This window comes from Rhinolophus hipposideros (assembly GCF_964194185.1).
Source record: "Rhinolophus hipposideros genome assembly, chromosome: 10".
Taxonomy (NCBI): Eukaryota; Metazoa; Chordata; class Mammalia; order Chiroptera; family Rhinolophidae; genus Rhinolophus; species Rhinolophus hipposideros.
Window position 1 is genome coordinate 63021900 of NC_138056.1, and position 26299 is coordinate 63048198.

Below are 26299 nucleotides of genomic sequence, written 5' to 3' on the forward strand. Positions count from 1 at the left end.
TTTTTTCTTTCCTTAAGTCGAGAACTTGTACCTTTTCGCTTAAAGGAAGCACTTTATGGCTTCTGTTTGGCATATCTGAATTGCCAGTATCACTAGTCTTGTGCTTTGGGTCATTATTAAGTAAAACAAGGGTTACTTGAACACAATCACTGTGATACCACAACAGCCGATTTGATAACCAAGATGGTTACTTAAGTCAGTAACAGGCGGGGAGCGTATACAGTGTGGGTATGCTGGACAAAAGGATGATTCATGACCCAGGTGGGAGGGAGCGGGACAGCTCAAGATTTAATCACGCTACTCAGAATGACAAGCAATTTAAAACTTTTGAATTGTTTATTTCTGGAATTTTCCGTATAGTATTTTCGGACCATGTCTGAAAGCAAAACTAGGAATAAGGGGAGACTATTGTAAACATCTTGGTTAGGAAAACATTCAAAAAATGATTTTAAATGTGACTTGAAATGTGATTTCATACCCACCAGAAATGTCTTGCGAAGTTGCACTCTCATCTTTTTTTCTACATAGGTCTGAGAGGATTTTATGTTCTTTCTTTGAAAGTTTCCATGACAAAGTGTTTTTCAGAAGGTACCACTTCATAGCAAAGGATTTTTCTTTGCTCATTAAGATGGTTATTCAAGACACTTGAATCAGCCTTACATTTTGTTTTACGTAGTTATCAACATGAAACATTCCCTTTGAAAAAGATGGTGACCTAAGGCTTGCTTTCCTTTTCAGCCTAGATTTCTTCCCGTTTCTCCTTCCCCTATTCTTCAAAAGACTTTTCTTAGAATTAACATTGAGTTCTCCTCAGTAAATCAGTTAAAGATATTAATTGGAAGTTGCATCTCTTTTTAGAAGAAATATTTGAAAAGTATATCATCTCCAAGCAATTCTCTAGTACCCCTGTATCTTTGTAACGTTAATTAAATGTCAAGGGCAATTATTTTCTCTCTAGCAATTAAATAATCTTGAGTGTATATGACAACTGTAAGCAATACGTATTTGAAATATACAGAGGTGCCAAAAAAATGTGTACACATTTAAGAAAGGAAAAAACTGTATTAAAATTGTAATACGAAATACCAATAACAAAAGATGAATACAAGTCATGTGTATACATTTTTTTGGCACCCCTGGTATATGACCAGGTTTTAGTTTTGGTTTTTTAAGTAAACCATATGGCAGTAGTCACCCCCTTATCCATGTTTCACTTTCTGCGGTTTCAGTTACCCGCAGTCAACCTCTGTCTGAAAATACCTATGTCATTCACCTCACTTAGGCATTGTATCATCTCACATCATCACAGGAAGAAGGATGAGTACATTACAATAAGATATTTTGAGAGATCACATTCACATAACTTTTATTACAGTATATATAACTATATAAATATATAGTTATAATTATTCTATTTTATTGTTAGGTATCGTTGATAATCTCTTACTATATCCAATTTATAAATTAAATTTTATTATAGGTATGTATGTATAGGAAAAAACATAGTAAATACAGGGTTAAGTACTATCCTCAGTTTTAGGCATTCACTAGAAATCTTGGAATGTATTCCCTGTGGATAAGGGGGACTACTATATTTATTGTGTGTCATTGTACATCAAATCCTAGTAATTCAAGTAAAATTCTCCTTTCTCTTAACTCACCTGCCCATTTGTAATTGTAATATTGTAGAAATTGTATATAGCATTGTTCATTGATCAGCAAAATGAAATACAAAGAATGTTGACTATAAGAGAAGCCAAGATTTATTTTCTAAAATATAAAACTCAATAAGCGCATTGCCCTATGTGCTATAGTTAAATAAAAGTACTGTCCAAGAACAAAATTAATTAACATCATGAAATTTGAGACAAAATAAACAGTGCTTGTGAACGTATACTGATATTTTTAAACTCATTCCAGCATTTACACCATTATCTTCCCTTTTCCCTAAAACAAAAAAAAATGAATCTTTCATTTTGGAAAGATCATAAACCACATTTTGGTTCTCAGAGATGGAAACTATCTACAGTAATTTTATCAAGGCCTATGTTGTTTTAAGCACATTATTCATAGATTGTGCATTATACCTAGTCCAGGAAATTAAAAGTAAAGTTTTCTAAACTTGTATATTGATTGTTTTATAAGTTGATGTTACATAAGCGTTTTTTCTCTAATTCTTTCCAGATTTCATTTTATAAATCTCCTATAGACTTTCTACTTTTGGGGGAGAAAAGTAACTCACATTCAAAATGGCATAAAAACATTTCTATAAATATCCCAACTTGCAGATATTGAATTTTTAATATGAAATTCATTTTTTGTTTTTTCTTATTTTCTAGTGTTTATAATTTTATTTCTGACAGCTAATTAGGGGCACTCAACTCTACCAACCAAATGCTTACCATCAATCCTAGAATAAATTTAAGAGTGTCTACTTATTTTTGTTAATCATGATTGGACTGTTTGTTTACTTAGAATTTAATCTACTTTGGAAATGCAAAAGGATCTACAAATTCCTAGCACAGAAGCCACAAGGGGTTGAAGAGTCTTTAACTTTCTAAATAGTTTATGGAGTCAGTTTATGCTTCACTACTCTAACATTAGTGCTGAGGTTTTATTTGCAATACATTATCTTGGGGTGGTATTTGTTATGCATTGTAGAGGCTGTGGTTTGAAATATAAATTAAGATAGAAATAAAGAGGTCCCATTTAATGTATACAAAATTGAGCCATAAGGATGCCTGTTAAAAATATTTCTATATAAGAGTTCCCTTTAAAGCTATATGCTTTAATACATGTAATAACTTCTCAGATATGCTAACTTTTGTTGTTTTTGTGAAATCATCAGGGGGGAACTTTGACAGTTCTTTTGACGCAGAGAAGGGTGTTGGGACCATTGTCATTGCAAAACCTTTGGACGCAGAGCAGAGATCTATTTATAATATGAGTGTGGAAGTCACCGATGGGACAAATGTTGCTGTCACTCAGGTAAGATGTGAGATTACTAAGTAGTGGGAATGCCAAAAGGTCTGCTAAAGTCAGAGTTGCAAGCAGTTAAAAAATGCATTGGAAGTAGTAACATATGTCTATGGATTTTTAGTGTTTTAAAAAAAATTATTTGAGAGAATAACCTAGAAAAATGATTCTGTCAACGGTACTGCATAACTTAGCTGCCTCTTTCAAGAAACCGTGATTGTTCATGTATAAAAGAGTGCGATGTGTTTGTTCCTTGATCATTTACTGTGGCTTTATCTCTGTAACAACAAAGTCAGCTTTCCTTGAATTTAGAAAGAAGAGAATATCTATATTGTCTGAGTTAATCTACCGTGGTATTCTTCACTTCCTCATTTGTTAGTCACAGAAAATTAGAGCTAGAGATACCTAAGAGTCCAAATTCATTTTACAAACTAAGATCAGAGGAGAGATATAGCCAAGGTCACACAAAGCCTTAATAAAGAACAAGGACAGATCTAGGTGCCCTGACTCCCATCTCCCATTTTAGCCTGTATGCCAATGGTTCTTTCTCCTGGCTGCACAGTGAAGGCGGGGGTTGTTAAAACCACTGAAGTCTGGGCCCCATCCCAGAGGTCCTACATGGTTCTAACATGCAGCCTGGGTTGAGGACCAATGCTTATACTCTGCTGCTTGAGTGCTTATGAAATGTCATTGAAGCAAGGACAAGAAAATCCCTGGGTGAGACTAACACAATGTTAGATATCCATACAGGACAGATGTACCCTAAGTATAGAAGACTGTGGTATTTTATATTTTACCATCAGAGATCTTAGGCTAGTTATGGCAGAGGATTGGCACACACACATATCTTGTAACTCCTTCCACTCTCCCCACTTCTCTCTCCTGGTCCTATGACCCCAGAAGCCATCTCTATTGATCAAGATCTTTTTTCCTGCTGAGCCCAGATGTGTCTTCAGAATCCTTCCCAACACAATGCTTCAGGTGGTAAAGATGAAATTTTTGCCAACCCTGAAGTAAGCAAATGTCAATTTATTTAAAATATGATGATAACTATGTAGGTTTAAAAAGGAGAGAGGAGGAATATTTCATGTGCTTAACTACGCAGCTGACTCTTAGTTTGTCTCTTAGCGGTTTCAAAAATGTGCTGAGACTCTTTCTTCTGAGTCTGTTTGTCACCATAGAATGCTGGAATTTTAAGGAAACAACAGGGTTTATGATAGTGAAACCCTTTTACTTTTCATTTGAATAAACAAACTCAGAAAGGGAGTGACATGCACATGATAAGGCAGCCAGTGTGTGACTACTCCTGATCCTTCAGCCCGTCTCCTTTCCTAGGATGACTATATGACTCTATCTTCCTGAGAGAGTCCCATTTACTCCTGTTGCACAGGCGTAATTAATAGTATCCCATACACTCTTAAAATTGCCCCACTGGGGGCAATACATTATATGGTCACCCTACCTAAATCTGTTCTGTTTCAGAGTACTTTTAAGACGTCTGGAAAGGACACCATGGTTGAGACCCTACAGGAATCACACAATATAAAAGAAAGCCACAAGACTAATACAAAATAACCCACTTGAAGTGACATTAAGTCTTTAGTGCTAATTTACCTTAAATGGGAATTTAAATTAGGGTGTGTTTTTTTTAATTAGCCATGTCTTAGCATATCCAACCTCAAATTTTTAGCCCCAGTTAAAAATATAAGACATATCTGAGTAAAATACAAATAAGCATGGAACCAGAGTTAGTTCCATACTTTTCTTTAGGGTTTTAGACCAGTTGCCTTAAATGGTAATTCATTGTGCCCAGAATGTTATAAAGACACATTAAATATTGAGAATGAATGAATGAATAGTAGATATTACATATTCAGCAGGACCTATATGGCAGGTACTCTGGATCTCCAAAGCACATAATTGATTCATGTTAACCAAATATAAAAATTATCAATGAAATTTTTATTTTAGAATTTCATTAGGACCCAATCAGAAATCACTTAACATCATTTATTTCACAAATATTCTTGACTTCATGCCATATGCTAGGTGCTGTACTAGATGCCGGAGGTCACAGTGATTCAGAATTTTAAAACCAGATGATTGATGTACACCCACTTTTTAAAAATTAATACGGAAGCATATATTACAATACTTTTAATGTATACATTGTTCAAGTCCCACTTTCACTGATTTTGTTTCAGACTGATGTATAGTTAGGCTTATCTCCAGAGCAGTTGGGAAGGAGTTAGAGAATTGGGGTGAACTTGGAACTTCCCTTTGGCAAGACCAAGCTAAGCAGGTTAATAAATGGTATTAAGAGATTTTCTTGTCAAAAACTTCCAAGTCACTCTGTGTCTCCAGGGTCATGACCTTCTCAAGAAGCGAGAACTAACAGTTTCCAAAGTATAAATTTGTAAATTTATGCCTCATTATTACCATCAGAAAACCATTGCCGTGTCTTTCCGGCTGTGTGGGGCCTGACGACCCTGCCAGCCTCTGCCAATCCAGGCCTCTGCTCGTGTCGACCACAGCTCCTCTGGCAGCGGTGGCAGCAGCAGTTCTCTAAATTAGTCAAAGCCCTCAGTGTCAAGGACATTTTTACAAAAGGATGTTTGGGGGAAGGCAAGGCATACTAGATTTCTTTCAGAAACCATGAAAGCATCTCCAACCTATGACTGTAGGCAACTTAATGATTCCACCATCAAACAGATACCCTTCCCCGTAGAGCTCAATAAATGTCCCATAGCCCCCAAACACCGGCTTAGTTTCCTTTGGGGACTCTTCTCTCCTTTTTCGTTTGGAATCATAAAACATGGTATGATACGAGTTTCCAATCAACCATAAACAACATGTGGAATTTTACTTCACATACATCAAATGAATCTGAGCCTCAGGGATTTCTGTGTCTACATGAAAACGCTTCCTTCGTCTTCAGTTTGGCCTGTTCTCCCAACTCATAGGATTCTTGTGCCTCAGAGGTACACTATCAGGTGATGAATAAACATCCCGTTTCTTACTGAGATGGCCTAGCCTGAGTACAGACTGTGAAAAGTTTCTGTGGAGTTCAAGTTATAAACATGTAAATATACTAAATGGAAGAACAAAGCATCCCAACATATACAAAAACCTCCTGGCAAGATGGACAAGGGCCTCTGCATAAAATAGTTGTTGAGTTTAGGAAGGCTATTGTTGTGTTTTATGTAACATAGCCTAGTATTTGACAGTATTGGCTTTGTAGTGGGTCATCCGTGTTCCGAGCCCAACTCGGCCATTTACTACCGTATTTCCCCGAAAAATAAGACCTAACTGGAAAGCCCTAACATGATTTTTCAGGATGCTCATAATATAAGCCCTACCCCAAGAATAAGCCCCAGTTAAGATCGTCAGCTAGACGAATGCATTCAGTACATCCATTGCAACACACAACGATGTACTGAATTATAAAATAATATTAAAGTACAATTAAATATAAATAAATAATATTGACCCAAACGGGTGCCATTGGATGAGAGGTAAACGCCTGTGTAAACAGATGAACTCGAGACTTATTGACAAATGACCAATCGGAGTACAGTCACAATGCACAAATAACATGCGCACTTGATAATGAACAGACGTGGTTGTGTCTGATATGAATCTTCATAATTCAATACGTCGTGTGTGGCATCAGACGTACTTAAGGCACTCGTGTGAAATAAAGACACGTTTCCTGAATTTTGGTGCCTGCAAGTTTTCGTCGCTTTTGTGTGGACCATCATTCTTAACTGTCATCATTTTTGTTGCCACTCCTGTCTCATAAGTCTTCAATTAATGCTTGATTTAATAGTATACTTAAAGGGAATAATATTTTGACCCCCAGACAAGATGAGTGCAAAAAGAAAGAGCTATTCCATCAAGTACACGAAAGGAATCGTGGAGGACTCCTGGGGCAAGAATCTTACGGCTTTCTGCAAAGACAAGAAATTGCATCTCCGAATGGTCTGAAAATGGCAAGCAGAGTAAGATAGCCTCAGTCAATAGGTAGACAAGGGAAATGCTAAGCAGCACAAGTGTGGATCATGTCAGCAACCATTATTTCCTGAGCTAGAAGACATCATCTGTAAATGGATTGCTGACAGGAGAGCAAAGGCTTTGGTTGCGCGCAGGGCTGATATTCAAGCATTTGCCCTTGCAATGGCACCACAGTTAGAAATATCCCCAGAAGAATTCAAAGCATCACAACGCTGGATGGATGGCTTCCTTCAGCAATATGCACTGTCTCTAAGATTGACAACACTGTTCAAGCTGGAAGATACTGAAGTTATTAAATGCGCACCTGCATTCAAGTCCTTTGTTGATGGCATCGACTTTTCTAAATACCAACTCTCCAACATGATTGCTATGGATGAAACTGCAGTGTTTATGGGCCAAGGATCTCAAACAAAAACTGATCAGAGGGGTGCCTCGTCAATCTACATTCCCTCCACTGGTTACAAAAGTGTGTGCGTTACCTGTAATTTGGCAGTTCATCTGGATGGAAAGAAAGCCCCACCTCTAATCATAACTAAGGAAAAGAAAGATAAGGTTGAACGTGTTTCAGGCATTTGTGTTCTTGAAATCGAAATAGCCTAGTGCACACAAGCAATTATAAGGAAGTGGGTCGATTTAATGCTGACACTTGTTTTGCGAGGTGGCCAAAGAGATCTGCTAGGCTGGGATTCAGCCAACACTCACCACACTAAAGACAAGAACTTCCTTGCAGAGAGAAGAATAGATCAAATAATGATTCCCACAGGAATGACTGCCTGCCTACCTTTAGGCTCTTGATATTTCAATAAACAAGCCATTCAAGGAAGCCATTTGCACATGGAAATCAATGACTACATTGAAAATAGAATGGAGAGAAATCAGCGTGGAAACTTTGTGAAGCCTAGCCTGTACCAGGTCGTGACTTGGGTGAAGAATTCATGGGATAAGATCACTGACAGCTGTGTTGCCAATGCACTACGAGCAGGCTATATGGACAAGAAGTGCTCATTTAAGGAGAGCTCTATTGCTGGACATGAGAGATTGGGGCCAATGGTTCTATAGGAAATGGAGTCGCAAGAAATTCAAGCTGGAATTCAGGGTTTAGAGAGTTATGACCATGTTCCAGAAGAAGATGACATGACTGTATTTGAATAAATGTAGATTTTTGTACATGAATAAATGAATAAATTTAAATTATTGTACATGAATCAATGTAGATTGTTGTACATGAAAGAATGAGACATCCCCTGAAAATAATCCCTAATGCGTCTTTTGGAGCAAAAATTAATATAAGACCCATTCTTATTTTCAGGGAAATACGGTAGCTGCATCCCCTCATGCAGATGCAGGTCTCAATTTTTCTGCAGTCTAGTTTCTTCATCTATAAAATGGGCATACCGATACCTACATCCTTAGAATTGCTGTGGATGACATGAGTTTATGGACACAGAGTATTAGTATGAGGTCTAAACAGTAAGTTCTCAATAAATTTTAGCTACTGCTGCTATTATTATTAAGATTACTGTCATCACTTAGCCTCTCTGAGCATCTGTATCAAGGGGACTGCCTCACAGGTTTTTGTGAGACATGCTGAGTGCCTGAGACAGTGCTCTGATGAAAGGGATGATCTGGGGCTGCATGCAGGCTTTTCATAGAGGATTATTTTGGATACTTTCTGACTTTCCCTGGTGTGGAAAATGCAGAATGATTCCTGAAGGCACCTTCAATGCAGATCACACCAGATAGAATTTGGCAAGGGCTCTGAGCACACCCGACCCTGGTTATATTATGGGCTTTTCCTCCTTCCTTCCCAGGATGGTCATCTCTGATGGCTGTTTGACAGTTTTTACTTTGCCTAAAACCAGACAACATGGTTGAGAGCTTTCTATGTTCCAAGAATGATCCCAGGGTTTTAAAAGCTCTCTACATGTATGATGTCATAGAATGGTAGCAAATAGTGTATGACACGCACAAGAAATAGCCTTGCTCTAGACCAAAAAAATGAATAATATTGAGTGGAGAGATTTAAAACTGGCACCCTGGTTCCAGTTATGTCCCTTCCTATCAGGCCTTTCCCTGATCTCCAAATCCTGCTGCCTCCACCAAGCCGACGCAAATCAGGACCCAGTTATACAAACAAATTAAACTCTTCAAGATAGTCTGAGGTCCTGAAAGGAGCTTGAAACCCATGACATTGTTTATAAATGTTGGCGTGTATGTGTGTTTTTTTTAGCAAGTAGATCCTTAGTATTCATCAGGTGTCCAAATGGGTATATGGCCTAAAAATAGTTAAAATAAACTAACTCCTCAACACTTTTTTATTACTCAGAAACTCAAGTTAAAAATTTCAACATGAAACCACCCATGCTTTGTAGGAAACACACACACCTGAGAGGATTGTTGGTTCTACAAAGCCTCCCTGCTCTGGTGACTGGGCGGGCTATTTCCATGGTGTTTCAAAGCACTGGTGTTCTGAGTTAAGAAAGAGACTAAGTTTGTCTACCAAAGCCCTGGATAACAAACAGGAGGTTAACCCCCTTCAAGAAATTAAATAATAATAATAATAATCATAGAAATAGTCTGTAAAAAAAAATGGGGCACCTCTATTCCTCAGCATTATGGAAGTGTTCCCCACTTTGATGTTATAGAAGCCCAGAGATGAACATGAGTGTCTGGCTAAAATGGAAAGATGAAAGCATTGAGAGAGGTTGTACAGTCTGGTTAAAGGAAAGGTGAGGAATCACAGAAGCACTGGCTGTTATAAGAGGAGGAAGGGAATATCCAGGTAGAACCATAAAGAGCAGGAATAATGAGATGCCAGGAGGATGAAGTTACTGTTCAAACATACAGGATCACTATAGATCTTTTGTAAGAGGGCTACTGTGGTTTTTACATTCCATTTCCCATGGAAAGGAACCAGGATTCCTTATAGAAATAGCTGATTCCAGGACTGGGTCAGGAGTCTGGGCATCTTATCCTGCCAGAAAAGGCTAGTGGAATCATAGTGAAAAATGACAAGAGGCAACTTAAACTGCCTTTCACTAGTCAAAGATGGGATAATTTGAGCATCGAAATGATAGTGACTGTCATTGACTAAAACACATGAAATAGATTTAAAAAAAAAAAACTAGTGTTTATATTATATTCAGAAAGAATCTCATTTAACTCTCATAATTACTTTATGAGGCAAGTGCTATTTGCTCTAAGCAGAAAGCCCCTCCCCAGCCCCCAAAGGTGTCCACTTCCTGGTCTTCAGAATTTGTGACTACGGTATGTTACATAGCAAAAGGGACCTTGCAGATGTAATTAAGGTAGAGTATCCTGGATTATCGAGGTGGGTCCAATCTAATCACATGAGCCCCTAAAAGATGACCCTCTCAGCTGAAGTAGGAAGAGATGCAGCAAAAGGGGAAGTCAGAGATTCCAAATGTGAGAGTATTTGAAACAACATGATTAGTTTGAGTATGGAAGGGACAACAGACAAGTAGCACAGGCTCTCTTAAGGAGCTGAGTGAGGTTTCTGGGGATAGCCATCAAGGAAACAGGGACCTCAGGCCTAGAACCTCAAGGAACTAGATTCAGCCAACTTGGAGCTTGGAGCTGATTCATCACCAGAGCTTCCAGGAAGGAATGCATTCCTGCCAACCCCTGATTTCGGCTTTGTGAGACTCTAAGTACAGAACCCAGTTGAGCCACACCACACTCAAATTTCTGATCTGCAGAATGAGGAGATAATTGGATGTTGTTTTAAACTGATAAGTTAGTGGGAATTTGTTATGTTAGAAATAGGAAACTATCAACCTACTGAAAACCCAAACCTGTAGAGAATTTTTATAAGCTTATTTGAGCCAAACTGATGACATATGCTGAGGAGCAAGATCTGAAATGCTCTGGAGAATGGTAGTTTTGCAGCTTATTTTATACATTAGAACCAAAGAAGAAGATGTAAGGAAGATGCATGAAATTCATTGGTGGTAGATTACGGAGGCGTGAGAAAGCATCGTGGGGAAATGTCTAGGAATGGGTAAAGATAGTTAATAATTAACATTTCAGCACGCAGAGATGGTATGCGGGGAACAAGATAATGAGGAATTCTGTGGTCTTGTGCTCTGGTGCTCATGGTTTTGCCTTCCATGGGTAGGAAAAGAAAATTACTCTGACATACTCTGACATTTCTGACAAAAGGAATGTTATCCTAGATACATAAGAACAACGGACGGAGCTCACTGAAGGTAAAGATTAACCTTTGCTAAGGCCTGAGACGTGACTACCCACTATGACCTGTCCAGTTAGGAATTTGTGATCAGAGCATCCTGTGCTTACTTTTGGTCACTGACCTTGTCAGGCCTGCCGTGTGGCTTCCCTGAGCTTCTCAGGTGTATTGCCTATCCCCTTTTTCATTCACAAAAGTAACCCCCTCTTGTCATTCTCATTTTTCAGATAAGGAAATTGAGGCAAAGCAAAGTTAAGTAACTTGAGTAGATCAGGCTTCAGGGACAGGCAGTTGGATTCCAGAGCCTGCCCTCAACCACTGCACTGTGCTGCCTCTCAAAGACAAGATTAAATTCTAAGGCAGAAAGAGCAACTCACCTGGCCCTACTCGTTAGGAGCGGGACACTTGTTAATTAAGATGGCTGCCTGGGGAACATGGCACCTCCTGTGGCCATTAAAATGTCTTATGACCAGCTATCCTGCTGGGAAGAGAGCAAAATGCCCCACCCTCCTCATAGCCTTTGCTTTAATCCTCTGAGTTTATAGGCTCAAAGACACATATTAACAAGGATGAGAAATTACAAATTTTTAACAACTTTCTCAAACATCTGCCAAACAAATCTGAGCTACTGCATCTTCATAGCAAATTTAAGCAAATCTAGAGTGTGGCTCTTCCAAAGGATCAATGGATGGAAATAAATAGTAATATAATTTGCATAATAACTTAACAAGCTTCATTCTTAAGTTTCATTTCCCGTCACCCTGGGTGTAATTAAATCAAGTGTTATTATTACACTCATTTTTCTGGTGATAAACTGAGGTTCAGAATAGTTAGGTGGTGCCATAGGTATACACAGGTAAAGAGATACAAACCCACTTCTTCTCAAAATCAGACACCATCTCAGGAACATTCCCCTACATACTTATATATACAAAATATACAATTTATTAGGTTGATGCAAAAGTAATTGCAGTTTAAAAGGTTAAAAATAATTGCAAAAATCACAGTTACTTTTGCACCAGCCTAATAATCTTTTAGGGGAAGCATTTGGTATAGTGGAAGGAGCACTGACCCTGAATCAGGTGACCCAACTTCAAGTCAGCACTTAAATGATTGCTGCCTGTATTACCAAAGAAGATAACTCCATCTCTGTGAGACTCAATTCCTTCTGTATAATGGGGGTAAGACCTTGCATGCTTTATGAGTTGGAAGAATAAAATATTAAGAAAAGTCCTTGAGATCTGTGATGAGTTGGACACGTGCAGGTTTTATTATCACAGTCTCTTTTTCAACTTAAAATTGGAATAATACACCTGATAACTATAAAATACTATGTGTGTGGCTTTTATTTTTGTTCATGAAAGACAGCAGAGACAGTCATGCCCAAATAATAATCTAAAAATTACATTGATTTGATTTGGGGACTCATGATATGTGGTTTTGTGATTTTAATATACTTTTCTTATTCAAGTCCTGCTTTGGTTTGTAAAGATATGAAAATCAGCTTGGATTTGTATGCTCCACAGCCAAACCTGAGATACAAAGTATCTTTCAGATAATCTTCAAAATTCTTCAGCCCCACAAAGGCAGCTAATTGAGATTGGCCACAAAGACATTCGGCCAAAGGGTCTGTCTTCACTGGGACTGGGAGATCCGTAACTTGTAATCCTAAAGTTAGCCGTGCCCTTCACAACCATGAGGCTTCCATTCCTCTTTGGTCTCCCAGTAATGTCTTGAGAGTTCCTTACTTCCCTCCTTTCTTTAAAAGCACACTTTGCTTTCAAGATTTGGACTTTGTCTTACCCTTTCTTTCCACCTTGCACGTGTTTAAAAGGTGGGGGGTTAGGGAGGGTAGAAACAAATCACTTTTGCTAAAGCTGCTCCATGATTCCCTAGATCAAGGGACTCCCAAAGGAAACTGCCTTCATCCAGGGTTTTCTTTCATCTCCTTTAGAGTCATCTCACTCTTAGCAGGTGAAAAGGGCAGTGGCTCAAAACCTCCTTGTATATTTAAGTTAGAAAAATGCTGGAACAAGTGCAATCATATAGAGGAAAAATAAGCCAACTTTAAAGTGAGAATCTCTGTTTAAAAAAAATGACAAAATTGCACGGTATGTAATAGATGTGTGCCTGACAACTTATGAGTAAATCAGTTTTTGAAAATGGATTCCAATTTTGAAGGCATCAGGAACTTTCTATTTAGAATAATCCTATGATTGATGTTCCTGAAATGAAAATGGTTATGTCAGTTATCTACATTGTAAATTAGGATTTCTATATAGCAAGTGTGGGGACAGAGTTCCGGAGAGCAGTTTCCAGGCTCTCAGCCTCACGTGGAAAGGTTCTGGCTCGGTTGTTGGATGGCCGTCAGCTGTAATCAGATGGCCATCCGCTGTTACAGGTTAGCCATTAGCCACTAATATAACTGCCGTGGCTACGCTCGTGTGTTGGTTGGCAGAGAAGTGGACAGCGGATGGCAGCTAGCAAGTGGGGTTGGTTGGTTAGCAAGCACTGTGTCTCCAACCCAGCCGCCAGCAAGACTATAGTGGTCTGACTCCCCTATCTATGGCTCCGTGGGTGTTCCTTTTTGGCCTCAGGACATCCTGCATTCTTATGCGGGGAGCGGAATCAGTGTCCCTGCCTGAAAGCAAGATACGTAACGTTTGCACACATTATTGTCCACACGTATGTTATGTACATTTATAATTAATGTGTACATAATTTAAGTGTACATGGAAATGCTATGATGGAATGAATTCAGAATTTGGCTCTATAAGACCTAGTTTGAGTCCAGCCTTGCCATTGTGACTTTGGGCACATCCCTTAACTTCTCTGATTCTCATAACACTGGTAAACCAGAGAGAATAAACTTTAAGAAAGGAATATGATACAGGTTTATAAACTCTAAAACACGCACAAACCGACATGATATTTCTATTTATACATTCAAAAACAAAACTCATAAGCTTGGGGAGCATACAAGGCGCATTCCCCTCAAAATCACAACTGTAGAATGTTTTAAATATGGCTTTGAAATGCCAACAGAGGCAGAACAGAATTTCAGTAATTTAGGACTTAATTAGTTCTAATAAAAGACAGAGACCTTACCCTGCAACTGGCCCCACGGACACTTCCCGCCTGAGCCTTTGTAAAGCTGGGCTTGGCATCTACCCAGACTTAGCTTACAAGAGCCTACAAAACCAAAGTGTTTGTGGGGAACAGCATTGAAACCAACTCTGAGAGACTCCCTACATTCAGGTTTCCTCCTGCTTTGATTCCATTGTACTTCTTTAGGCCTTTCAATTACCATTTTGAACACATCTTTGAGAGTTACTTTGCTTCGTTTGTTAGTTCAGGAGCTCACAAATGGCCCCAACTGTGGGAAATAAAAAACAAATGAGGAAAGGGAAGTCTTTTACAGAGAAACACTTGTTCTGACTATAGATTAGGCTCAGGACAAAGCCAGCAGAAAGAGGCAAGCTTTTCAAGAGCATATCAACTTTGAAACTTCATGAAAGTCAGGGCAGGTTTACTGGCTGGAAAGGCTTTTTTACCCCATTAGTGTAACTGTTTCTGTGAACACAAATATTGTAGCATCTTGACTAAGTTAACTTGAACTTTTTAAAGGAAAGAATTAACATTCAAAGAACCTAGTAGACTTTCCGAATACAGTGGAAATAAAAACAATACCCAAAACTCTATAGGCACACTTTTCTCAACTCTTTTTGTACCTTAAACTACAGGCAAAGCTTTTCCCCATGTCAGGCTCACTCCCATGGGCAAATTATCCTGGCATAGAGGTTAGAGCAGTGCCCTTTTTCTCTCACTCAAAAAAGCACATCTGTACACAAGTGAGGGATAGACACCTATTTATAAGCGTAACTGTGGTCTGACTAAATTTATTTTTTAAAGTAAATAATTTTCTCGAATGCCTGATATCATTTAGTGGAGAATCATTAAAGGCTTTCCTATTAGTCAGGAATAAAGCAAGAATATCACTATTTCCACTACTATTTAACATTGTGCTGTAAGTATTAGCCAATGCTAATAGATAGAACAATTTGTGTTATAAGAATCATAAAGAAAAAGGTAAAATGATATCTATTTGCATATAGAATAATTACATATCTGAAAATCTCAAACAAGTGAATGGAAAAACTAATGCAAATGATACGAAAATTTAGTAAAATAACAAGTTATATATTTAACTTACAAAAATCAATAACCTATATATATAGCCAAAAAAAAGTGGAAAGGTACTTAATGGAAAGAAAACTTAGGTGGCTGGGATCTTGAGAGTGTAATGCTAAGCGAAATAAGTCAGACAGAAAAAGCAGAGAACCATATGATTTCACTGATACATGGTATATAAACCAAAAACAACAAAAGAACAAGACAAAAAATGAGAAACAAAAACTCATAGACACAGACAATAGTTTAGTGGTTACCAGAGGGTACGGGGGTTGGGGGGTGGGAGATGAGGGTAAGGGGGATCAAATACATGGTGATGGAAGGAGAACTGACTCTGGGTGGTGAACACACAATGGGATTTATAGATGATGTAATACAGAATTGTACACTTGAAATCTATGTAATTTTACTAACAATTGTCACCCCAATTAAAAAAAAATTTAAAAAAGAAAACTCCATTTAAGATAGCACATGTATAAACTTTAAAAAGTGTTTAAAACCTATTTTAGAAAAATTAAAACACCCCTGAAAAACAAAACAATAGATTTGAACTAATGAAAAAAGACAAACTACAAGTATGTTTTTGGGTAGTTTCAAGAAATCATGAAGAAATCAGTTCTCCTTTAGTTAGCCTATACATTTAGCATAATCCCAATGTAAAATGTTATTAAGTTTTTATCACGTGCTCTACAGGTTGATTATAAAGTTCATTTAGAAGAAAACCCCAAAAAGGAACAAAGAGAGGGCCTAGCTTTTCCAAACAATTAAAATGTACTGTAAAACCTCTGTAGTTAAAACATTTTGATATTGATGCATGAAAAGACTGGTAAGCCAGTGCAACAAAATAGAAAAGCCAGAAGTATGCTATTTGCATATGTAAATTAGTATGCAATAAAATTGGTTTCTTAAATCAGTGGTGAAGTCATGATCTAAAAAGTGGCATTGAAATAAATGGAGAGCCATGTAGGAAGAAACAAATAAAACTGGATCCATTCCTCACATAATATACCAGGAAAAATTCCAAATGGATTAGAGATGGAAATGTAAGTAAAGGAAACATATAAATGCTATTTATAAAAAAGGAATGTGTTCACCTATAACCTGGAAATGTAGAGAATATTCTAAACTATGACTTAACACCCAGAAACAAGGGGAAAAATTGATGAATTCAATTACATGAACATAAAAGTAAAAACTTTGCATGGCAAAAAATCACCATGAGCAAAATAAAGATAGATGACAAAATTGAAAACATTTGCAATTTATATCATCAAACTTCCCAAAATAAAAAAGGCCATTTCACCCATAGAATGATCTGATACAGTTTTAACAGAAAAAAAAAATGCAAATGACTCTTAAACATGTGAAAAAATGCTCAACCTCATAGTAAGAGAAAAGCAAATTACAATTACACTGATCTATCAGTTCTCATCTATCAGTTTAACCAAAAATCCAAAAGTTTTACTACATATGTACTTTTTTGGCAAGGCTGTAGGAAGACAGTTATTCTTATATATTACTATGGGAATACAATATGATAAAACTTTTGAGTAGAGGAATATGGAAATATCTAGGTTCCCAATTCTAGGAACTCAAATATATGTTAGCAAAAATATGAAAAGATATGGGCACAAGGCTCTTTATTGCACATTATTTCTAAAAGCAAAAATAGGAAACATTTTAAATGAACATCAATAGAAGACTGAGTTAACTATGATACATCTATCCATTGGAAGAATATTTCTGTACTGCTGTGGACTGGTCTTCAGGATATAATTCAGTGACACTATTGACATTTTGGGTCAGATAGTTCTTTGTTGCAGTGGGCTGTCCTGTGCATTGCAGGATGTTTAGCAGCCTACCTGCCCTCTACCCACTAGATTCTAGGAACACCCTTCCCCCACAGCTATGATAACCAAAAATGTCTCCAGAAATTGAAAAATGTCCCTGGGGGATAAAGTCATCAATTATTGAAAACCATTAATATAATGTTAGGTAAAATAACTCATTTCATCAAGTGTGTGCAATATGTTTATATTAACAAACTAGATGGATGTCATATCATTAATTTAAAAAACTGATTACCTGTAGGGGAAGTGAGTAGGGTGAAAGGGAGAGATACAGAAGCTAAACTTCTTTGATTATATCTTTTGTAAATTTGACTTTGATACTTTTACATATAATATAAAACAAAATTAAATATTTTTTAAAAAGTCTAAACTTTGAAAGCAAATGAACTTATATATGTATTCAGTTGGTAGGATATCTACACAGAGAAGAGCTGTTGTAAGTGACTTTCAACATACTAATTTGACTGTATATCCCAGTGGGATAAATCCTAAGGACAAAAAGAAATGCAAAATAATATTAAATTGTTTTGGATGACCATAATTATACTGTAGTTATAATAACAATGTTGGTGTTATTATTCTGAGACTTTTGTGCATGTGTTTCAAATAAAGCAATGAGTAATGACGATGCTGTCACTGAGCATGAGAAATTTCAGTATGGGAGGAAGGAGATACAGATGTAAAAAGAATGAGATTAAGTAAAAACCTTGACACCCCAATTTTAAATTGGAAGTATCAATATAAACTCATGAAATAATTATTAAAAACAAAAATCTTTGCTGATTCTGTCCACTGAAAAAACGCTAGACGCAATAGCAAATCTGGCAGCAATGAACATTCCAGCACTAGATTGTGATCTCTAAAATGCCATTTCTAACTAAAAGGAAATGAACACTTTTTGAAGTAATGGATAATTCAGAACTGGGGCGGAAAATGTGTAAGACCACCCTGGAAAAATTACTAGTAGCAATTATTGGAAAGTAAGGAAGCCGTCAAAGACTACACTAGGGCTGTGTCAAAAGATCGCAAGAGCCACCTTGAAGAGACTGTCACTGGCCAAGGAAGGGCCATTTGTGCATTAGTTAGTATAGTGGACAGAAACATATCAGATGTGATTGAATTCATTAGCTCATAACAATGCTTGAAAAACAAAATACCTCATTGATCACTTTGGGAGGAGCTGAAGAACCAACTCATTATTTTGAAATGATAATAGAGGGAAAGAATTAAGTATTTATCCTGCTGTTCCTACAGGAAAATTAACCAAATAATTGTAATAAGTTTCTTTTTAGCTCATAAGTGAGAAAAAAATCATTGTATTAAAACATTACAATTTGCATTTTTAATGAATTCATGTTATCTACGTAATGATCATCAATGGCTGCTAATATCACATAACGAGAGAACAAGGTATTATGTATCTCCAGATGGAAGTATACTGTATCACGCATGAAAGATTTTTGTCAAAAACAAAAAAGGAGGAGGAAGTTACACTTGAATCTTATCAAGTCTCCTACATCAAACTACCAATTTATAAGAAATACAGGGAACAGAGGGACATGTAGAAAAAAACCATGGGGATACAATGAGTGAAATTAAGACTGTGGGAACTAAAGATAAAATGTCTCAGTTTGTTCAATTCCCAAATTAACATAAAAATTGCAAGGAAATAAAGGGAGCTAGAAGGAGAACCTATAAATTAAAAGATAATTAAACGATATATAAACCAAATACAATGTTTGGATCTCATTTGCATACCCTAAATAAAATACATTATGAAAAAATATACTTACATATGTACACAAACATACATAACACATTAAAAAACAATTACAGAAAGATGAACACCAACTAAATATTTCACAATGATAAGGAAATAATTTTCTCTGTTTATATGCAATGATGGTATTGTGTGTGTGTGTGTGTATGTGTATGTGTGTATATTTTAAGAGTCCCTATCTTTTAGAGATACATACTGAAATTAAATGATGACTGGGATTTGCTTCAAAATAATATGGGGAAGCAGGTGGGAATGAGTGGGTCTATAGATGAAACAAGATTAGCCACGAATTGATCATTGTCAAATGATGATGAATACACAAGGGTTCATTAAGCTTTTATTTTTATATCTGCTTGAAAATTTTTGTCACAAAGTACTTTATGAAAGAAAAGAAGTTGGGAACTAGGTGTTTTAGCGATCCTTAGCACCAGCTTCTTTGCTAAACCCCTCCCTACTGAGAGAGAGTGCCAGTGTGTGGACACCGCAGTTGGGAAGATCTGATTGCCAGCCCTGTGTTCACTCCCCCCTGTGCTCAGCTGCTCCTTTGTTACTCTTCCCATTCTGTCACTGCCTCTACATTAAGTCCACTGTAAGGAGCACATAAGAAGAACTTAAAATAATAGGAACTGAACAAACTAAGGTCACCTCGTGATCTCTTACATTGTGTCTCAAATAACCCTGTGGAATTATCACCCCACCCCAGGGCCGTCTCAGCTGTTCGATTAATAGTGAGAATATTGATCAGCCCATAGTTTATGTTCCTGCTAATGTGAAGTACTGGTTTATCGTCAACCTCTAATTACAGAGTGTTTTCCTACAAGCTCTTCCTACATACAGCGATAGGTGCTAGAAGCTGGGATCCAAGAACATGGAGGAAAGAAAAAGGGTAGAGAGCGGGGAGGGGGCTTTGTTTTTAGCAATGAGTGAATTGGCATTAGTCATCACTCTTGTCTTCTTTGAACTCTAGGTATTTATCAAAGTGCTGGATAATAATGATAATGGCCCGGAATTCTCTCAGCCGAATTACGATGTGACCATTTCCGAGGACGTGCTCCCAGATACAGAGATATTGCAGATTGAAGCCACCGACAGAGACGAGAAGCACAAGCTGAGCTACACTATCCATAGCAGCATCGACTCTGTCAGCATGCGGAAATTCCGGATTGACCCCAACACGGGCGTGCTCTACACCGCCGAGAGACTGGACCACGAGGCCCAGGACAAGCACATTCTCAACATCATGGTAGGACCAACTGCTTACCTGGCTCTCCTAGCAGAATCACTGACCCCTCAAGGCACACACCTCAGTCTTCAGAAGTACACGGCCCTGACATTTTGTAAGCACTGGGAAATTTGGGCTTTTCCCATCAGGGATGCCTTCACGTTTGCCTTTTTTATTTTAGTGAGGAATTACTATTGTTAGATAGCGACTCCATATTTTTGCCAAACTGAAATATTTGATAACTTCTACAGACAGTGGCTACTCTGTGAATGCTGCTGACAGACTCACTTGAGGCCAGAGGCACAGACCGTGTTTCTGTAAATTTCCCAGGCTAGAGTATTGGTTCGATTCCAGAAGATTTTGTGGAAAAGTGTAGAAGTTCCTTGAGAAGTGAATCACCAGGGTAATCACTTTCTCAACTTATGCAATGCTCAGTCCTTGGAAGCATTTAGAGAACTGATTTATTACTTACTGCACTGGCATTGGACCTAGCAGTAAATACTAGCACACCAAAGAAAACTCAAAACCCACCAAAGCCTGCGGAAAGTGTTAAATCTGAATTTGGGTTCACAGGCCTCCAAATTATATCGAAGTTGCTTTAATTTTAAGATGAAGTTTGCCTAGTTCCCATAATTGAGAAGTAGAGATTAATAAGAAACATCCTTGATTAGTTTATGACCTAAAATCTGTCCCTCTAATCACCCAAGAACCTTGTGGGCAGCCACTGCCTTCAGAGCCCCCCTGAGTTCCTGAGGACCTGGTAAGAGGACAGACTTAATCTTGCATACTGATTGGCTTTAAAATACACCAAGGCACTACCAGTTCCCAAGCAGCTGAAAATAGTGTTCCTGTACGTGCTGCTCTTCCTTCTCAAGTCTTGAAACCTTCCTGGACAAGAGGAAACCTGAATGCCACGCCCTCAGCTATAGTTTCCAGCTGAGACTCCAGGAAACAGAAGAGGGACTCACATGCAGATCATTGAATCCACCCCTTTTGCCGTTTATTCATTCACTCAACAGATATTTCTCCAGCACCTCCTGTGTTCCAAACACTGTTCGAGGCATTAAAGATATAAAAGAGATGAAGTCCGTGCACTCTTGGACTTTCCATAGGTACAGACCTAGACTTCAGTAACCCCAAAATACAGAATCCAGTGTTTCTTGTGTGTGGCAGGCCAGTCTACAAACAGGAAAATTCAGCACACTCACTGTATAAATTTTGCATGTATTTATTTCTCCAGGGTCAGAAACCTTATGCCAATGACTAACTAAATTCTCACAACTCTTCAAGTCATTTCTTCATTCTTTCCTTAACAAACTCAAAATTCAAATAGTTTAGTCACACTTTACCATTTATCATTTATGTAATTGAGTATTCAAAGCAAACAAGTCCTTTATGCTGCCTTTCTCTAAGCTAAGCCATTTTAGTCAATTTGCTCATTCCTTCTAGGTAGTATTTCTAAAAGCCTCTTTTCTTTTGATGGCTCTTCCCGGCATATTTTCTAATTTTTTGACATCTCTCAAATGATGGAGTCTAAAATTGAACAAATGGAAAGCGTACATTTGATTAGTGCTATATTACAGCAAAAACCATATGGTTGGAGTTAAAGAATAGATTATTTGCAAGCTTTTTGCCATATGAAAACCAGGGGAAACTTTAAAGCAGTCAGGCAGGCTCTTTAGTGAAGTCACAATGGGGCCTCACATTTTACAAATTAAGATTCAATTCATCTTCTCGGTAATCAAGGTTGTCTCTCAGTCTTGAGCCTTTGAATATATAGGTTCTTCTTGCCTCAAATATGTGCCCCACACCACCAGCATCACCATTTTACCACTTCTACTTAGGTTTGTTACTTCTTCCAAGAAGCTGAATGCTAAGTGAGGTTCTTACCGTGTTTCCCCCAAAAATAAGACCTAACCAGAAAATAAGCCCTAGCATGATTTTTCAGGATGACATTCCCTGAACATAAGCCCTAATGCGTCTTCTGGAGCAAAAATTAATATAAGACACAGTCTTATTTTCAAGGAAACACGGTACTACTACTCACTCCCATCCTGGCATTTACCACTGGGCCTTATACCTGTCTATTTACTTGTTTGCATTCCCCAGTCAACTATGACATTCTTGAGGGTAGGAGCTGTATCTAAATCACTGCTGAACCAGACTCAATCCTGGGACTTGACAGATAATAGATGATGATAAATGTTTGGTGAATGAATGGATGGCAATGCTTACACTGCATTTATTAATTCTTCTTTTAATTTTCTGTGTACAAGAGCCTCATTCTACCATCAGTTAGCAGCTATATACACAAATGAGGGGTAGTGGCTGTGTGTGTTGGGGGAGGGGGGAGGGGACAAAGGAAAGCGCTGTGTTTGTAATACCCAGGCATCAGTTCCACAGACACAGACTGAGTAGGGACCATAGGTCAGGCATAATACTGAACAGTAAAGATGATGTGTTCCCAGTTCTCAGTTTGTTCACAATCAGTGTCCTCATTTGATAATACCCCCATTAATTGAGCACCTACTATGTGCCTGGGACGGGTCAAGCACTTTGTGTGCATTATGTCATTTTGTTTCCACCACAGGCCTATATAGCCATGTGAGTTCTTTGCGACTTAAGATTTTAGTCCTACTGCTTCTTGTATTTTGCCTAAAGGTCAGAGATCAGGAGTTTCCTTATCGAAGAAACTTGGCCCGTGTCATTGTGAATGTGGAAGATGCTAATGATCACAGTCCTTATTTTACCAACCCATTGTATGAAGCGTCAGTGTTTGAATCGGCTGCTCTGGGCTCAGCTGTTCTGCAAGTGACGGCTCTGGACAAAGACAAAGGGGAAAATGCAGAACTCATATATACCATCGAAGCAGGTGAGAGCTGTTGTACTGATTGCAGTGTAATGCATGGCATTCAACCTTCAGTAGTATCTGTCACCTTGTAAAATTCAGCAGGCGTTTACTGCTGGAACGTCTCCAAATGAATTTTTTGGCCAAGCACCTGCCCTATTGGGGTGATGATGGTGTATAAAGTTCTTGGCATTTCAATAATATGTTTTCCATCATTGACAGAGAGAAAAGAGTTTCCTTTTATTGTGTTCAATCTCAGATTTTTCTGAAATGGAGAAGAGAGAAGAAATGTGTACTAAACTTACTGTCTTTTACTTATGGGTCAACAAGCCATGGCCTCAAACTAAAATAACCATGTGAGGGCTGCCAGACAGTTCTGTGAATTGAATCTTACATGGCTTCATTTACTTGTCAGTAGGTGTGCTGTAGACTTCAGAAATTCCTACGTCCCCACAGTTGACACAAATTCACTTCATTGGAGGTGATTTGAGTAGCAGAGTACTTGGTAGGTACTAAACTGCCTGTTTCACCTGACAGATAAATAAATGCAGGCTCTTGTTTTTGTTAAATTTAAGATTTTTAAATGTCTTTAAACTGTCAATTTTAATGCCTGTAAGGTATTAATTATTTATTAATTAATAATTTAATTAAGACCATACTTAGTTTATTAATTTAATAATTTATTAAGGCCATACATAGTTTACTGGTGGTTCGAAGATGGACAGCTAGAAAACATTTATGGCAGAAAAGATAAATGTGCAAACAAGGAATAGGACTGTGAACCTAGAAGTTACAAACATCCATTATCTGCTCTATTGTGCCTTCCCCTTTTCTGTCTTTTTTGAATATTCAAGCCACATATTTCCAAAATGTTCTGCAACATTATGTCTGTCGTGTATCGTGCCAAATGCTGTCTCTTTTCATGCCAGCTCTGGAAAGGCTTCTTTCCCTTGACTTAAATGTGGAGCATTTTTGTGAGTGGTTAAATTAAAATATGAATGCTAGAATGACAGTTTTGGACTAAAAAGTATTAGGAAAGAAAAGCCAACCACCTTCTAAAAAAAAAAAAACAAAAAAAAAAATACCCTGCATTGAATGATAATCTAAAACTATTTCCTGTATTAGGCGTCCACATTTTTCATGAGTCTGTGCTAAACCCTACACCAAAAAAGAAACGATGTGGGTTCATAACAGCCAGATGTCCCAGGAAAATTTATTTCTTTTCTAGATTTTCATGGAATTTCCTTTCAAACCAAAGCCTCACCAATATATTTTTTTTAATGCTATCGTGCATCTCTTGTCTATCACAGGACATTTTTATTATTCCGTTATACAATCCTTGTTCTTCTATTCTACAAATAAGGAAACTTTTCAGAAAATAAATTGTTAAATAACATCACAGAAAATGTCACCTAATCCAGCAGCTCTTAATAGTCTCTCTATAGTTTTTCCCTAGTCATATATATATATATATATATATATATATATTTTTTTTTTTTTTTCTCTTCCCCATATTCATTCATGCATATACATTGCTTCATGTCATTATAATCACATAGATATAGAGTTTTATTTCCACTTTTATTACTTAGCTTAGCATTGATCTGTGTGTCTACTTGCTTTTTATATTTGTCATGAAGGCTATACTCTTCTGAGATAGCCAGATCATTTTTAATCCAATTTGGAGGTTCTTGAAGAGTAATTTAAATGTAATTTACCGTCCAGTTAAAAAGACTGCCTCTATTATCTTTCCATCTCCACAGACTATAGCCTGGTGCTGTACATAGGAGGAACTCAATCATTTCTTTAACAGTTGACTAAACCTACAGAGAAAAGTTCTTTCCTTAAAAGGTCTTTTATAGAGACAACTTCAATTTCCAGAAGTCCACAGGAATGATTGGTATCTCAAACAAACGGCTTTTGATTGTATGTGTAAGAAGCTAATGAGCATTGCAGTGTACACAATAAATTTCAAGTGGTCACTGGCCCCTTCACAGACAGACCTACACTAGGCCTGGACTGGCCCTACCTAGCCTAGCTAGTTCCTTCTCAGATCATGGCAGGAGAGAGACAGGTCCCACGTGCTTTAGCATTTTGAAGCAAATGACAAGTGATTGTGTAACGCATACATTTTAAAGTTCTCTCAAAAATCTCAGATAAGCAAGATTTTACTCTGTTTTCTGGTGGGCCATAAATTTCCTATCCCCTGCCTGGCCTCTAACTAACTACTGAAGCTTTTTATTTTGGCCCGAAGGACTGAGACAGAATTCCAGTGCAGAGCTTCAGCTGTTGTATTTCGTTCAGGTTTTATGTTTGGTGCCAACAGTGGCTCATGGGTGGCTCTGAGATAGGGCAATACAGGAGAGACCAGAACTAAGAGTTGAATTACGATGGGGGCATATTGGATCCCAAGATACATACAGATAGAGAATTAAAAATCTTTTTTTAGATCTACCTCTCCTTTCAATCATTGAACACATTTATGAAGCACCTTCTTTATGCCAGATAGTGTGCTATATACTAGATAAATAAAGATTAATAAGATAAGCACAGCTTTTGCTCAGTTGCCAAAAGTCTACAAGAAACTGTAGATTCCAAGAAAACAAGAAGAATTTAGTTGTCAATGATTCAAATATAGCAGGAGAGAATAAGCAGGTAATGTATTCTAACAAAATGGATAGTACTTTGAAGAGGGAAAGAAGTGTCAGAGAGCCCACTTTGGACCTGACATATGAGCATGGCATCCAGAGACAACAGAACTATGAAGTTCTACTCAAGGTCAGAAACTGGCGTCCCTCCATCCCTGCCATACATATCTTGCGGGGTATGTAGAAATCTGTTGTGACTTGAGTAAGGATGGACTTACCTGGAAACTCTGCAGTGGGACACCGTATGCTATGTTGCATTCATCATTCACAGTTGCATGTTGGTGCCACTTCCTGGAGGTGACCATTATTCAGATATCTCTATATTTGTTTCCTCTGAGATGCTGAAGTGAAATGATTCCTACCTTCTTGCGAGGGTCTGTGAATCGAACATTGGACTCCCACTCAGTTCCGTAGTGCTATTTACAGAAAACTTGCCAGCTTGCTTATGAGATCATTGAACTTCTTGTTGTTGTCATCACAAAATGGTCATGTTTGGATGGTGAAGTAAAAAAATCATGCCGCCAACAAAGATGATATTGTTTAATATCCACATTTTGGGC

At 37.7% G+C, this 26299-nt stretch overlaps 1 protein-coding gene across 6 annotated transcripts in view; it reads left to right on the forward strand.

Annotated features, from left to right (window-relative positions):
* The window catches only part of FAT3 (FAT atypical cadherin 3), a 635533-nt gene that overhangs the window by 515899 nt on the left and 93335 nt on the right, over positions 1–26299 (forward strand). For all 6 annotated transcript variants that reach the window (XM_081062135.1, XM_081062137.1, XM_081062140.1 and 3 more), the window contains 3 exons: positions 2849–2988; positions 19989–20264; positions 22905–23115. In XM_081062135.1, coding sequence (XP_080918261.1) covers positions 2849–2988; positions 19989–20264; positions 22905–23115 — 627 coding nt within the window. The remainder of the gene's footprint in view (positions 1–2848; positions 2989–19988; positions 20265–22904; positions 23116–26299) is intronic.